Genomic DNA, 14,992 nt, shown 5'->3' on the forward strand with positions numbered 1-14,992 from the left:
AACAGCCATTGTTGTGCTAGAAGTTCTCTCTGCATTATGTGCACAGCGCTCCAGGGAATCTGGTCAACATCATCATTTAGCATTAGCATCAATTCTGATATTGACAAATGATTCTGGTAATACTGGCGTAAACACTATGTACATAAATTGTAGCCATCCCCATTCTCTATTGATCCAGTTCTTTCATAGTCGCTATGCTAACCAACAAGGAATATTCTGTTAGCAAGTTAAAAAAAGAAGCTTCATTTGTATTATTCTCTAGCAGTAGGGTGGTAAATGTTGGTTTAGTACTGACAAATCTTTCGTCATAAGGTATAAGATCAAAATATATAATTAGTTATATGATGTATTAATGCTGATGTAACAAGCAGTACTTTTTCTGAAAGGACATTCCTTGTTTCACTATATTAATTCAAGGGGGAAGCACAGGGTATGTGAGATAGAGACCATGGTACAGTGCAGAAAGGGCCACGGTGAATCAAACCCAAGGCCACAGGGAGTTGAATATACGAGTTGAAAGTCAGCCACACAGAAGCCAGCACAAGCTTTAATGGTTCTTCAGGTAGGCCTATTTATCCTGACAGAATAATTGGCAAAATTCACATCTAATATTTCACCAGGAGTATTTGAAATAACAACACTATATCTACAAGTTATATTCGACTAATGAGCTATGGACCTCTGCTCTGCATCCACAGACCTGGAGAACTTCAAAATAATGTAGCCAGCCTGTGTGTGCTTGTTCATTCACCCCAGGTAATTCAAAATGTAAAATATTTAATCATCAGAGTGCTGTCTTCACCGGCACAATTCGATACACCTGTAAGAATTGAAAACTACAACATTAATTATTCAATAGCATAGTTAAAATAAAACAGGTTTCCACGGTGCTATATTTTAAGAAGATACCACGCGAACAGTTTGTAAATGTCCTCGGAAATAGTCTGTTTGATCCTACACTGACGTGTACAACATAAAGTCAATTTTACGACCTTCAGAATGATGGAACACAAAAACATCAGCTCATCGTAAACAAAGCAGGGTAGAGATGCAGCTCGTGACAGATGCGTTATAGTATTCTGTTATTATGCTTATATAAATCTGGAGAAATACAAAATAAAAAGATTTAAGCGACAAACAAGCTAAACTAAGCAGTGTGGGCAAAACCACTCAGAGCAAGCAGTAACATACATTTAAGCAACCATGGTAACAGAACAGTCTCAGCCTTATATAGCATGATGAGCTAATTGCATAAAGATGGGGATTTCATGTTGTGATTGGGATATACTGATATAAATATCTGATGTATTTCCTCTTGAAATTCACCAGAAATTACCAGCTCACAGCTGGTTTTTTATTATTTGCAGAATTAGGGCTGTAGGTTTGCACATAATGTACATAAAGTGAAAAGTAAAATGTGCAATTTGTGCTGTCTAAATGTAGTTTATATGCACAACTTTAATGCAGTTGAATGCATACGTGTAAAATGAGAAAATCACTTAAGGCAGCATTAATTGATTGGAATGAAATCCTGCATACTAAGGCCCTCCATGGCAATGTACTTGAGACCGCTGATCTTTGCATTTCAACCCCACAATATTCAAACTAAAGTTAGTCTTGCTTTGAAGCAACTGCAGAAGCTTTATCAAAGTCAGTCACTTCACTCAAAATAATATTACAGCTGTGCCTCATTCAGTCAAAGCAGAACAGGTTTATATTCGTTCAGCTGATATACACAAAGATTCAACAAAACATTAACCTTGGCAAACAGGGAAGGCCAACAGCGTGCTCCTTGTGAAGGTTGTGATATGGAAATAGTTATCGGTGAAAAAACAGGAGCGGCGCGGAGCTCAATATGTCATTTATCTCTGGCTCGGGAGGAGGGTTGAGGGACACGCATTTGAACAAAGCCCAAACAAGAAAATGGACGTTATCATTCAGTTCAACACACAAAGGCTAACAAAAAAAACCTCAAATTGAAACGGGATGAAACAGCCTTGATCCACAGCTCTTCGGAGAATAATAATTGTGGGGTTGGCGAGGGTCAGGTTTGACAACAAGCATGAAATATTTAATTTGCCCACTTTGTTGGGATGTAAAGTCGGAAAAAGACAGGTGCTTGGCAGGAGACAATGCTACGTGTCTGTATGTGTGTGTGTGTGGGGGGAGTTTTTGATATTCATCAAAGACTCTCCACCCATCACTTGGTCATCTCTTGCTGAAATAACGAGGATGCTGACAAGGTGAGTCACTATCAGGGAGTGCCTGTTCACTCACTCGCACACCTGGACACGTCAACTACTGCATTAACAGTACGGAGGGTTTCACACAGCAGAACTAGGTACTGGTTATTTACCTGTGCATTACCCATTACATATAATGGAACGCACATTGAAATGCTGTGGATACGGAAAATACACAGTACATCATGGCAAATCATATATTTCGACAATTTTAAATATACACTCAGTGATCACTTTAATAGGTAGACCTGCACACCAGCTTGTTATTGAAAATATTTAATCAACCAATCAAGTGGCTGCAACTGAATGTATAAAAGCACGCAGACGTGGTCAAGAGTTTCAGCTGTTTTTCAGACCAAATAACAAAATGGGGAAGAAATGTGATCGAAGTGACTTTGACCGTGGAATGATTGTTGGTGTGGTTTGAGTATCTCAGAAACTGCTGATCTCCTGGGATTTTCACACACAACAGTCTCTAGGGTTTGCAGGAAATGGTGTGAAAAACACAAAACATCCAGTGAACAGCAGTTCTGTGAGCAGAAACGTGTTGTTAATGGGAGAGGTCAGAGGAGAAGGGCGTGACTGGTCAAAGCTGACAGGAAGGTGACAGTAACGCAAATAAACACAGATTACAACAGTGGTATGCAGAAGAGCATCTCTGAACACAAAACGTGTCAAACCTCTAAGTGGATAGGCTTCAGCAACAGAAGACCAATAAGCCCAAAAATAGGTCTAATAAATACCTAATAAAGTGCCCACTGAGGGTATATATTTCAGAGCAATGCACCAGGGAAAATTGCGATATTTGCCACATACCGTGAAGTGCCGCAGTATCTTGATGAAATATTTTTGTCCAATATATTTGCAGGATTTTCAATTTCCTGTGAGTGTGTACTAATAACAAGCACAAATATGACTGTAATTTTGTGTACAAGGGCGTTCTCTGTATTCCGAGTACCTCCCAGATCAGGGAGATCATGACAGTCAAATCAAACAGGCTTTCATTGCTACGGTAACGCATCCTTTCAAGTGAAGGTTGATGTCAACAATGGCTCCGCATTACAGAAACAGATTACATATGTGGACATTTGGGAAAATATTAAAGCATATTTCACAGCTGTGTAATTATTAAATTGCCAATGATTTGTATACTTTCGAATGTATTGTGAAGTGTTGCAATAGCCAGACATATTGTATTTATTTCAGTACATTTTTAAACATTCTTGGAAAGCCTGGATTTCAAAAACGCAGAGCTGTGGTGTGCTGAGAATCTTTCCGCCTTGTGGATGGAGGCATTGACCACAAACAGAAAGCCTTTTCATCTCCCTTTGAGTCTCTGAGCAGTGCTCTTCAGTCGGGAAACAGGTGTGTGTGTGTGTGTGTGTGTGTGTGTGTGTGTGTACGTACATGCGTATGCCTGTGGGTATGTTTGTGTGTGAGTGTGTGTGTGTGTGTGTGTGTGTGTGTGTGTGAATGAAGTGTGTGAGAGTGTAGGGGCTATGTGTGAAAGTGTGAGTGAGCGTGTGCGCGTGTGTGTATGAGGCGCGTGTGAGATTGTGTGTGTGAGAGTGTATGAGCTGCGTGTGTGCGTGTGCGTGCGTGCGTGTGTGTGTGTGTGTCTGTGAGAAAGTGTATGAGCTGTGTGTGTGAGGTGTGTTTGGGGAGAAATGAAGCTGATTGATGGCCCCAGCACTGCCCCTCTTCTCCCTAGGACCTGAAATCACAGCCCTGGGTGAAACCTCCTCTGGTGCAGGCAGTGTGCACCCTCACACCCTGGTTTACCAGGGCAAAGGGAGAAATTAAAGAGGCAGGCCATTTCTTTTCTGGAGAAAAAGGGCCTTCCTTCCAGCTGGGGAAAGGTCAGGACAAAGTTTACTGCTGGTGTAAATTACCAAGCCGACCCTGCAGGTTCCATAAGGCTACCGACTCTTCACTACACAAGGCAACTGTTCAGTACACAACAGATCAAAGGAGGTGAAGGAGACATCCAGTGAATTTATGAAAGGGTGGCATCTTTCACTAATGATCTGAACTGTCCACACCAGTGGTCTTTATTCCTGGTCCTGGAGAGCCACATAGTCTGCTGGATTCTGTTTTAGCCTTAAAAGGAGCAAACAATTTTGACTCAAGAAACCAGGTGAGGTGCGTTAATTTATCAACAAAAGCAGTTAATTACAATTAAGTGCCGAGGAACAATGAAAGCCAGCACACCCCACTGCTCTCCAGGACCAGGAGTGAGGACCCCAGCACACTGCGGCTCTCCAGGACCAGGAGTGAGGACCCCAGCACACCCTGCGGCTCTCCAGGACCAGGAGTGAGGACCCCAGCACACACTGCGGCTCTCCAGGACCAGGAGTGAGGACCCCAGCACACCCTGCGGCTCTCCAGGACCAGGAGTGAGGACGCCAGCACACCATGCGGCTCTCCAGGACCAGGAGTGAGGAACCCAGCACACCCTGTGGCTCTCCAGGACCAGGAGTGAGGAACCCAGCACACCCTGTGGCTATCCAGGACCAGGCGTGAGGACCACTGGTCTACAGTGACATCTGCATTCTCTGCAAGTCTCAAGTCTCCTCAAAAAGCAGGACTGATTTGTTTTAACTGTAATGTCATCAGAAATTATGTCAAAAACATTTGGTCTGTCGGGACTGGACTGGAGGCCTGGAACAAACAGGATTACAGAGTTAGCTGGATAACTGCACGGAGTAAAACCCAGAGCCCTCCCAGATCTTTTGGTTCCAGGTTTTTACGTCACGCTGTTATCCATCAATCTCAGAAATCCTGCTTCATGATTGGGCATGGCGAGACGCCAACGGGCCCTACTGGACCAGGAGGGAGAAGCAATGCATTGCATCCCTAATTCCTCTCCTCTTTTTCTTTCTTGGTTCCTTGACCCTAGCTCCACCCATCTGGAGAGGCTGAAAAGATGAAAGAAAAAGAAGACAGGGGAATCGAGAAAAGCGTGAATTAGGCCGAATGGAATGCCCTCGCTCCAAAATCAGCCTAGTCAGTTACAGACATGGCAGATGGGGAGAGGTGGACCCACAGATGAATCAATGATATGGCAGGCTTTATAGGCAAAAAATACTTCCGCAAAGGATTTATCTTTAACTTCCTCACAAGAAAGGAAAGTTTGGGAGTTCTTAACTTCTACTTCTAGTTCCGAGAGCGAACATTGAACAGCTTGGAATATCCTTAAAGATGGCGGACCTTGATCAACTTCCGGGTCAGGAGCAAGGAAAGGAAGGAAGTGGAGAAAAATAGGGACTGGAATGAGCCCAGTGTGTCTGATCCTTATTAATGTCATCTGAGGACTACTCACTGTTCATCAAATGGGTTCCGTTCTACAGTACATGCAAATTCAGAGCCTGAACACAAGAAAAAAACACTTCAGCAGTTTTCTAATTATTTGTAATTGAAAATATTAAACAAAAACATTTGGTAGTGACACACAATAATAATAATAATTATGAGTATTTTCAGGTTAAAATAAGGATTGCTACATCTTAACCTGGATTATTCTTCACATTAAAAATGCGGGACTGTTGTGAAGGGAGGGGTTGAGTGGGGCAGGAGCAGAGGTATAAAGTCCCGTCCTGTGTTTCTTCCACCAATGAACTCAGCCAGCTGATTTCACTCATTAGTTCTACCTCCTGGCTGAAGAATTGTGCTAATGGGTAAATCTAGTTGGTTGGTACCAAACACTGGGGAGGATCTTTACTTTCTGAACCTGGTCAGGAGGTTTGTGGCTCATAGCGCAGGAGTGGCACTTGTAGGTTAATCAGGGACCTGCGAGGGGCACCCGCTGAGCAGCACGCACAGGGTCCTCCTCAGACTCAAGTCTGTGTGACGCGGCATGATAAGAGCTTGCGTACCGGCCTGCTTTCTCCAAACCTGACAGTCGAGGCTGCAGCTAGGAGCAGTGCCAAATACATCATTTGGCATTTCCAGACTGAGGAGAAAACATGAAAATGAGTGGGAAAAAACATGGCTGACAAACCACGCCCACAGCTGTCTGTGTGTGTGTGTCTGTGTGCGCGCGTCTGGGTATCTGTGTGTGTCTGTGTGTGTGTGCGCGCGTCTGCGTGCGCGCATCTGTGTGTGCGCAATGCTTCTACAAGCTAGCTAGCTAGTATCAACTTTCTTCAGCATGTAAGCCACCTGATTTTTTTACCCTTCACAACAATATAATAATTATCAAATGTAAAAAAATGTGCTTGCACCATGGGGCGGATGGGGCGTGGAGGAAGGCACAGATCGTTCCCCGTGACCTCCCGTCTCTCAGTCCAGGAGTTTGAAACTGAAAGAGTTTGTGCTCCACTGACTGACGTCACAGCCCACCATGTTGCGCTCAGTGAAAGTCACGTTCCCCACGGCATCGATGAGGATCACCGTGTTGGTCCTGAGAAGCAGAGACGACACAGAACTGAGTACAACTGGAGGCCAAAAGAAGCCCACTTGTCATGCTCTTGACCCTCTGGGCCTTGAGAATATAAACAAAGCTTTATTCACATGCAAACATTTGTGACAATTTCCAGGCAAGCTGTAGTGATTCATACGCAACCCTTTAAGGTGAAGATCATAAATATGTCATATTAGAATGTTCTGGAACTGGAAAAAAAAGCCGTCTTTTGAATTCTTCAGTGAAAATACTTAACTGGATATTCTAATGTTGATGTCACAATCACAGCTGGTAACTGAAGGCAATGGAGTTTGAGAACACTGACGTGGAATTTAGAAAAAACCCATAATAACACATACATAATACTAGCAAGGGTTGTGATTTTTTGCCTAATACTGCAATAGGAAGTAAGTGTAGAATAACCCTGGTCTAAAGTTTAATTAAGCCGTACATTGGCACCACTCGACAGACACCTTAATCCATTTTAAAATTCAAAATGGATAAAAGGCAGACAGGAAACTGATAGATGGGGCGATTTAGAGGCAGTAGTTCCTGGCCCTATCTGGAAGGCTGCACAGAAGCACATTTGTTCACACATTATTTCCTCAAATAATCTGCCCCGATTTGATTTATTCCAATGATACCACTTCTTCATATCTGACCTTCAGTTATCTCCTGCACTGAACATACTGCCAGATATGAACATAACAGTGAACAGTCATTTCGGTCCATAGCAGTAGATTAGCCCTAGACCTGGTGGTCCACAAGGTTACATTTTATTTACTTATTTGCCCAATTTAAGCACAGTGATACTGACTTCATCCAGGTTCTAGGGTTGAAATTGAACACAGATTTTAAGGTACACAGTAAAACTTGGTCTGAGAACCACAGTCCTACACAGTGAGCATCCACACAGTTTTAACCAGACATGGGTCAAATGCATAACTGTTTTGGATTCAAAGATGTTTCTAGGCTTTACTGAGCTTGTCTGGTGTACTGGGACCTATGAAACACACACAAAAAGTGCAAACCCCGCCTTCAGGTCCTCTTCGGTGGCTCAAATGAATCAGGCAAGATCAATCGAGCATAGAAAAGTATTTGAATCCAGAACAATGACTTATTTGGCCCAGGACTGATTCATTGGCCAAAATAAGGCAAGTATCATTTCAGAGGTTCCACTACACCAGAGAAGCTCAGTAAAGCTTAGAAAAGTATTTGAATCCAAAACAATTACATAGTTGACCCAGGTCTGGTCTGGTTGACCCGCCACACAAACAGAGCCTGTCAGAGATGCAGCAGTGTGTATGTTTGCGTATATGTGTGTGTGTGTGTGTGTGTGTGTGTGTGTGTATGTATGTATGTAGGTGTGTATGTAGGAGTGTGTGTATGTAGATGTGTGCATATGTACGTGTGTGTAGGTGTGTGTGTGTGTGTGTGTGTGTGTGTGTGTGTGTGTGTGCGCGTGTGTGTGTGTGTGTGTGTGTGTGTGGAGGGCCATGGGCTCAGTGTGTGTGTGTGTGTGTGTGTGTGTGTGTGTGTGTGTGTGTGTGTGTGGAGGGCCATGGGCTCAGTGTGTGTGTGTGTGTGCGTGAGTGTGTGTGTGTGTGCGCGTGTGTGTGTGTGTGTGTGTGGAGGGCCATGGGCTCAGTGTGTGTGTGTGTGTGTGTGTGTGTGTGTGTGTGTGTGTGTGTGGAGGGCCATGGGCTCAGTGTGTGTGTGTGTGTGTGTGTGTGTGTGTGTGGAGGGCCATGGGCTCAGTGTGTGTGTGTGTGTGTGTGTGTGTGTGTGTGTGTGTGTGTGTGGAGGGCCATGGGCTCAGTGTGTGTGTGTGTGTGTGTGTGTGTGTGTGGAGGGTCCTGGGCTCAGTGTGTGTGTGTGTGTGTGTGTGTGTGTGTGTGTGTCTGTGTGTGGAGGGCCCTGGGCTCAGTGTGTGTGTGTGTGTATGTGTGTGTGTGTGTGCGTGTGTGTGTGTGTGCGTGTGTGTGTGTGTGGCTCAGTGTGTGTGTGTGTGTGTGTGTGTGTGTGTGTGTGTGTGTGCGTGTGTGTGCGTGTGTGTGTGTGTGGAGGGCCCTGGGCTCAGTGTGTATGTGAGTGTGAGTGTGTGTGTGTGTGTGTGTGTGTGTGTGTGTGTGTGTGTGTGGCTCAGTGTGTGTGTGTGTGTGTGGAGGGCCCTGGGCTCAGTGTGTATGTGAGTGTGTGTGTGTGTGTGTGTGTGCGTGCGCGTGTGGCTCAGTGTGTGTGTGTGTGCGTGAGTGTGTGTGTGTGTGTGCGTGTGCGTGTGCATGTGCGTGCGTGTGCATGTGCGTGAGTGTGCGTGAGTGTGTGTGTGCGTGTGCGTGAGTGTGAGTGTGCGTGAGTGTGAGTGTGCGTGAGTGTGTGTGTGTGCGTGTGCGTGAGTGTGCGTGAGTGTGCGTGTGCTAACTGGTGTGACGGGAAGGCCGACCTGGTTCCGTATCCAGGAAAACGAACGCAGATGGCGGACAGCGCCTGGAGCATGGAGCCGGAGTACCCCTCCCCCTGCAGCGCCTGGACCGGGTCAGGCATGTTCCTGCCAATCACAGTTCATTCATTTATTACCATTACCTTTCAGCAAAAAAAACGTATTGCCAATGGAAATAGTTTGACTCATTCCAAGATTTGCCAATGACGTAAGAACTTCACTTGTCAAGCAAACCAATTTAAAACAAGCTAATATTTTCTACACCAGAGATTTTTCAGAACAAAACATAACGAAACATAACGTTACATAATGGCCATTCAGCCCAGCAATGCTTGCGATTTCCTACAACCGGCATACAAGCTGCCTTGTAATGAGTACATTTTTCTTTCTTATTGCTTTTGTGGCAGTGTGGAGAAGAGAACAGAGATAGTTTTGTGTGTGCGATATATAATGGGTGTTTGCACTCACAGCTCCTCGTTGCTCAGGAGGTGGAGCAGCTCATGGACCAGGCTATCCGTGGGGAGGTTCTTGTTAACGGTTTGGGTGAAGTCCTGCTTCCCGCGTAGCATCTTCTTCCAGGGAGTATCCAGGAGGGAATTGCTCAGCCCGTAGATCCCTGCTAGAGCACGGAATATTCATCACCGTTCCGAGTTTCGCTTACGGAGCCAATCAGATAGCCATTAGCTATTAGCGCTGCAACCAAAACTACAATCCCCACGATGCACCATTTCCGTTTTGTGCTAAAAAGTGTTCTTTGCTGCCGTTTTGTGTAGTAGTGTCTGAGTGTCAACAACACCGTATTATCGATATTGAACTGTCGGACAAGGCTTCGATTAGAGAAACGTCTACATCAGTTTCCCACGTGAGCCTCTCCTTTTGACACTTTCCTCCGCCTTCTGACAGACAGTTTGACAGATAGAGCAGCCGTCGCTGTTGGAAATTGGCCGTCTTTGTCAATTGGGGCTCAGCGCTCCCTCAGATCTTCCGATGGGGTCGACGGGGTGAAAACATACAATTCCCAGTCTCTGTCAGTCCCGGCTTGGACGTGCTCATGTTTCGGATATTCCCAGCGGACAGGGTGCCTACTTTCACAATCAGAATCTCAAGGTGGGAATTTCATCTCAGAGTAAATAAAAATGTCGAGAAGCATCTCACAACCTCGTTCTGATGGATGGCTTGATAAGACGTACGGAGAGATTAAACGTCGCAAAAAGTCTGAAATGAAAATCGTTCATCGTATTTTCACACCGGTGTCATACTCCACTGTGTACGCTGTCAAGGTTACGAGATGAATGCAGTTTATATGACGCAGACCAAAACTGGACAAATAAAATTCTAAAATGAAAATCACATTACTCCGTATAAGATTTCAATCATGCCTTCAGGTACATTCCTTTATGAACCTCTCCATTTCAGCATGCGCACAACCATTTGTCAGACTCTTAAACCCAGTTTTAAAACTGCGTATATTATTTTCAGGTTGTGTTCCAGTCATATTAAACACAAATGACTCATCTCCCCAGGCTTAAAGATTTAATCTCAGTTCAGCAAAGACATATTTTAGTTTGAAAGAAACTGAGGCGAAAAAAACGGCAGCAACAAACTGCATTTCTAAAATATCTACCCGTTGGAATGTCATAAAAGAAAGTATGAAAATATTATTATTATTTATTAACCTTTATTTATACAGGGTAGGTTGACTGAGCATGAATGCTGTTTTGCAGCAACACCCTGCTTGTGCCCCCCAAAGGAACCTAACCTGTCTTTGTGTGGTGGGAGGAAACCCACACTGACATGGGGAGAACATGCAGACCGCACACAGAGAGGCCCAGGCCGGGATTCAAACCCAGGACCTCCTGCTGTGACATGACAGTGCTATCCACTGAGCTACCGTGCCGGCGAAACAAAAATAATATAAAAAGAAAAAAAAACACCCCATTCTGTCTGAAATATGCATGAGGAGATGCGTTAACAGCATCCCGATTCGGCTCCAGTTTGTCTGTGATCTTTCCCCATATGTGGGGGTTAAATTCAAGGGCTGTTAACAGACATATCAAAGCAGCAGTGTGAAAGGATAGGCGATCCTGAAATGTAGGTCTTCTATTCCTGACACAGGTCAGACGTGGGTTCAAATGGAATTTGTTCTGGATTCAAATACTTTTCTGTGCTCTATTGATCTTGCCGGGTGCATTTGAGCAAGGAGGAGCAGATGGGGTGGGGTAATTTCATTTGTCCCAATACACCTGGCAAGCGTTTCTGCATTTGGCCATTTGAACCCAGGTCTGACGTAGGCCTCATATTCCTGAAATGTAAGCCGCATACTGCTGACAGCGAGGCCCACGTTTCCCTTCAAATTGATTCATTTTCATTTTCTAGATTCGTAAAACACCAACACCCCAAACAGCGATTAATGCTCGGGCCATAACACCCTCACCGGTGAAAGGCAACCTTTTATCAGTAAAATGAAGGGAGTGAAAGGGGGGAGAGTAGGGGAATATAGGGTAGAACGATGTGGAAGAATCAACAACCAAACACACGGACACAGACATGTGGGTACACACAGACACACACACACAGACACACACATATATATATATATACACACACACACAGCTGACAGGTCAAACAAGTTGCTAAACAAACCTGGTTTGAGGTTGATGGGTTCAGTGCTGCCCTTGTTTCCATAGTAACACACTGTTGCATCTCTTGCCCTGTAAGAAGCCAAACGCAGTGAAGGTAAGGATCTGAGCAGCCACACCATCACTCGCTCTAAATCCTCCCTCAGACTGACACCCCACCGTCCTTCTGAGGGTGACTTCTGTGCAGGCATAAACCTTCTGCATAATGAAACCCCATCACCTCATTTATTTTATTGCCAGAACTTTAACCTATGACAGTCAATGACTGACACGTGTGTGTGCGTGTGTGTGTGTGTTGGCGTGGGCGTGTGTATCACATGAAATGCCATTTGCGACCGTGTTTATCACATTAAATGCCTACTGAATCCAAACAAACATACAGTGGAAAAAATAAAATAAAATAAAATATTAATTAGAAACGGCTTTGCATCACCAGAGCACTACCTTTTCAAAATGGCCACAGACTGTATGCAGCGGTGGGCAGTCATCCTCAATCATGTCGTTCACATCAATCCACACTCATTATGACATCACTGCGTTCCGCAGCTGCCGCGGTTACCCCAGAGATCCTTCCAGCTCGCCGAGATGTCAACACAGGAAAGGCAAGCCGGCTAGAACGGCCCCATTTCCTGATGCTCTGCGCGATATTTCCCCCCCCCCCGTCCCCTGTCGCCCCACCAGTCTGAAAAACGGTAGATTGCACTTCTCCGCCCGCGCGATTCCCCTTTGCGCCGTCCTCAGGCGAGACGGGCGGTGAGTAATGGAGTGGACGCCGCCCGGCCGTGTGGCGAAGCATTAATTGCGCCGGCGGTTTCTGTCGGTCTCTACTGACATTAATCAACCCAAAAAAAGCCAACAAAGCAGCGGGGTAGGAGCGCACGTGCGTCATCGCCGGCGGCTGCTAAACCGACGGGGTCCAGAAGCCAAAGGTAAACAAACGGGAAAGTTCAACCCCTTTGCCCTTGCCGGGAGGGGTTAATCTACCGAGCCAAGTATCAAATCGCCGGCCGGTAATTTCGCCTTGGAAAATGATAATAACTTATATAAATAGCCTCGAACGGACGGAAGGAACGGACTGAATTAAATTAAGTTGACATACTGGGCCCTGCTTCCCCTAAATGTTTATTCCCGTTCAATTAATTAGGAGCAAATTTGCCTGTCCAGGCTTGTAAATTTGTTTACGCCGTGGTAAGCAATTAGGCAGAGAAAGCAGCGCTAGCGAGCAGAAGGCTATCACTGGCTGTGCGAGAGAGACCCGTTATCGCGTGTAAACATCACAGAGCATGGGCATTAAGTGGACAGGACAGAGCCTGGCCCCAGAACACAACAGCTGGAGCAACAGGAGTCTGGACCTTCTCTCTGGAGTGTCTGCTGGGGGGGGGGGGGGATGGATGTTCTGTTTTTGTTTTTTTTCCTGCAATCTGAAAGGATCTGGGCGGCCTGTAGCCTAGTGGCTAAGGTACATGACTGGGACCCGGGAAGGTTGGTGGTTCAAGCCCTGGTGTAGCCATGATAAGATAAGCTGTTGGGCCCTTGAGCCCTTGAGCAAGGCCCTTAACCCAACATTGCTCCAGGGGAGATTGTCCCTTGCTTAATAGTATAATTGTAAGTTGATTAAGCGTCAGCTAGACAACTGTATTGGATCATTTATTCAGCCATGTTTCAGCCAGGCATCAGGGAGGGACAGCCAGGTACATTGGCCCAGGGCCGGGAGGAGGTGTGAGTGTGTGTATGAATGGGTGAATGAGAAGCATCAATTGCATCCAAAGCGCTTTGGATAAAAGTGCTATATAAATTACAACCATTTACCATTTACCAATGGTCTATCAAAGTGTGGTCAATATTATTGTCCTAGGTCCAAGAATAATGTCATATCATTTTATTCTGGGCCTGGAATATCCCCCAGCAGCTGTAGGTCACTGTTGAGATTCTGTTGTTTGTCGAGAGTTTGCATAATTAACTCAGTATTCTGCTTAGAAATCGAACCTGCAACCTTGAGGCTAGGAAGCCTGTTCCTTACCCATTAACACCGACAAGACAACTGTTCCCAGCTGCAATTGACATGACTGAAGTGCGTTTTCATGCTCTACACCAAGTATCATCGAGTGCCCCATCTCTGCCTTGGTAAAGCCAACAGGTCCTCTAAAATATCCTTCAACAGACAAAAGCAACCATCTGGACAAATAAAAACCTGAACATACTTTTAAACTGAATAAATATCAAGAGAAGCCCATCATGGGATCCCATCAGAATCATTACCCTTTCCTTAATTTCCCAGAGTTTGTGTGAGCACCTCTACAAGAACTCGAATTCAACTACGGCTGGAACTGATCTTGATGTAGCCGCGGTCTTCAAGCAGTTTTAAATGCACTTGCTGAAAGTCACATCGATTTAAATGCCTCTGGTATATTCCCAAATTGTAAAATTGTAAGTTGCAGTAACCAGAAGTACAGCTACCAAGTGGCTTGTGAACCCCCCCCTCACCCCAAAAAAAGGAAAAAACACAGTTGACTTTGTCATTTATTACATCTGGAATCCATACATTTAATTCTTCCCAGAGGCATGGGTATTAACTGATAGAAGTGGCTACATTCTAAAGGTTTGCCAATATAATAAAATCTATCCTGAAAGCTTAAAAAAGCCATCTAAATCTAAAAGGACACCAAGGAGTTGCCCTTCATATCGAGAGCAGGTAAAAGAATATTCAGCCACCACCCTCTGGGAAACCGGAGTATCGACTGATTTTGAAATGAGACTGAGGGAGAAAGACTGGAGTTCCCGGGCCAGAATGTTCGGGGCCGTCGCTTCATAAAGTAACACAGCGCAGCGACCGCTGAAACAAACTCAAGAATGTTGAAATATAATTTACTCATGCTTTCTTTATACGGGGAGCGTTGCTGCTTGCCAGATGCAACATTCAGATTGTAGGCCACGCTCTCAAGTTCGGAAATACTCCGAACCCTCATACACTTCTGAGGAAAGAAGCACCACAAATCTAAATTCTGAAAACACGAGTCTCATACACATTACCAACCACAATTTACAATTCAAAACGACAAAACCCAATCGGGACACAAGATTGCTTACATTGAACGACTTCCGCAAAAAGCAAACACTTTCTTATTACCGTAGTTGCATATAAAGTGGTGCGATTAAAATAATTATTCCTTTAATAAAATGCCTTGCGCTCGAATCTCGTGAGGGTTTACCCCCGAACTGACACCAGAATGGCGCAGATAAAAGCGGGCTCTGCGTTCTCACCGGACCG

The 14,992-nt window shown here is 45.0% G+C and overlaps 1 protein-coding gene across 2 annotated transcripts in view; it reads right to left on the minus strand.

Annotated features, from left to right (window-relative positions):
• Positions 1-5,637: 5,637 nt before the first annotated feature.
• Positions 5,638-14,992, minus strand: part of tango2 (transport and golgi organization 2 homolog (Drosophila)) — a 29,849-nt gene continuing 20,494 nt past the window's right edge. The window contains exons 6-9 of one of the 2 annotated variants that reach the window (XM_061261850.1): positions 11,729-11,796; positions 9,554-9,701; positions 9,089-9,193; positions 5,638-6,645 (exon numbers count right to left, since the gene is read on the minus strand). In XM_061261850.1, the coding sequence (XP_061117834.1) occupies positions 6,525-6,645; positions 9,089-9,193; positions 9,554-9,701; positions 11,729-11,796 (442 nt within the window). In that variant the 3' untranslated portion in view covers positions 5,638-6,524. Of the gene's footprint in view, positions 6,646-9,088; positions 9,194-9,553; positions 9,705-11,728; positions 11,797-14,992 lie in introns of both variants that reach the window. The other variant, XM_061261849.1, reaches the window with a different exon arrangement.

Source organism: Conger conger, chromosome 11, assembly GCF_963514075.1.
Source record: "Conger conger chromosome 11, fConCon1.1, whole genome shotgun sequence".
NCBI lineage: Eukaryota > Metazoa > Chordata > Actinopteri > Anguilliformes > Congridae > Conger > Conger conger.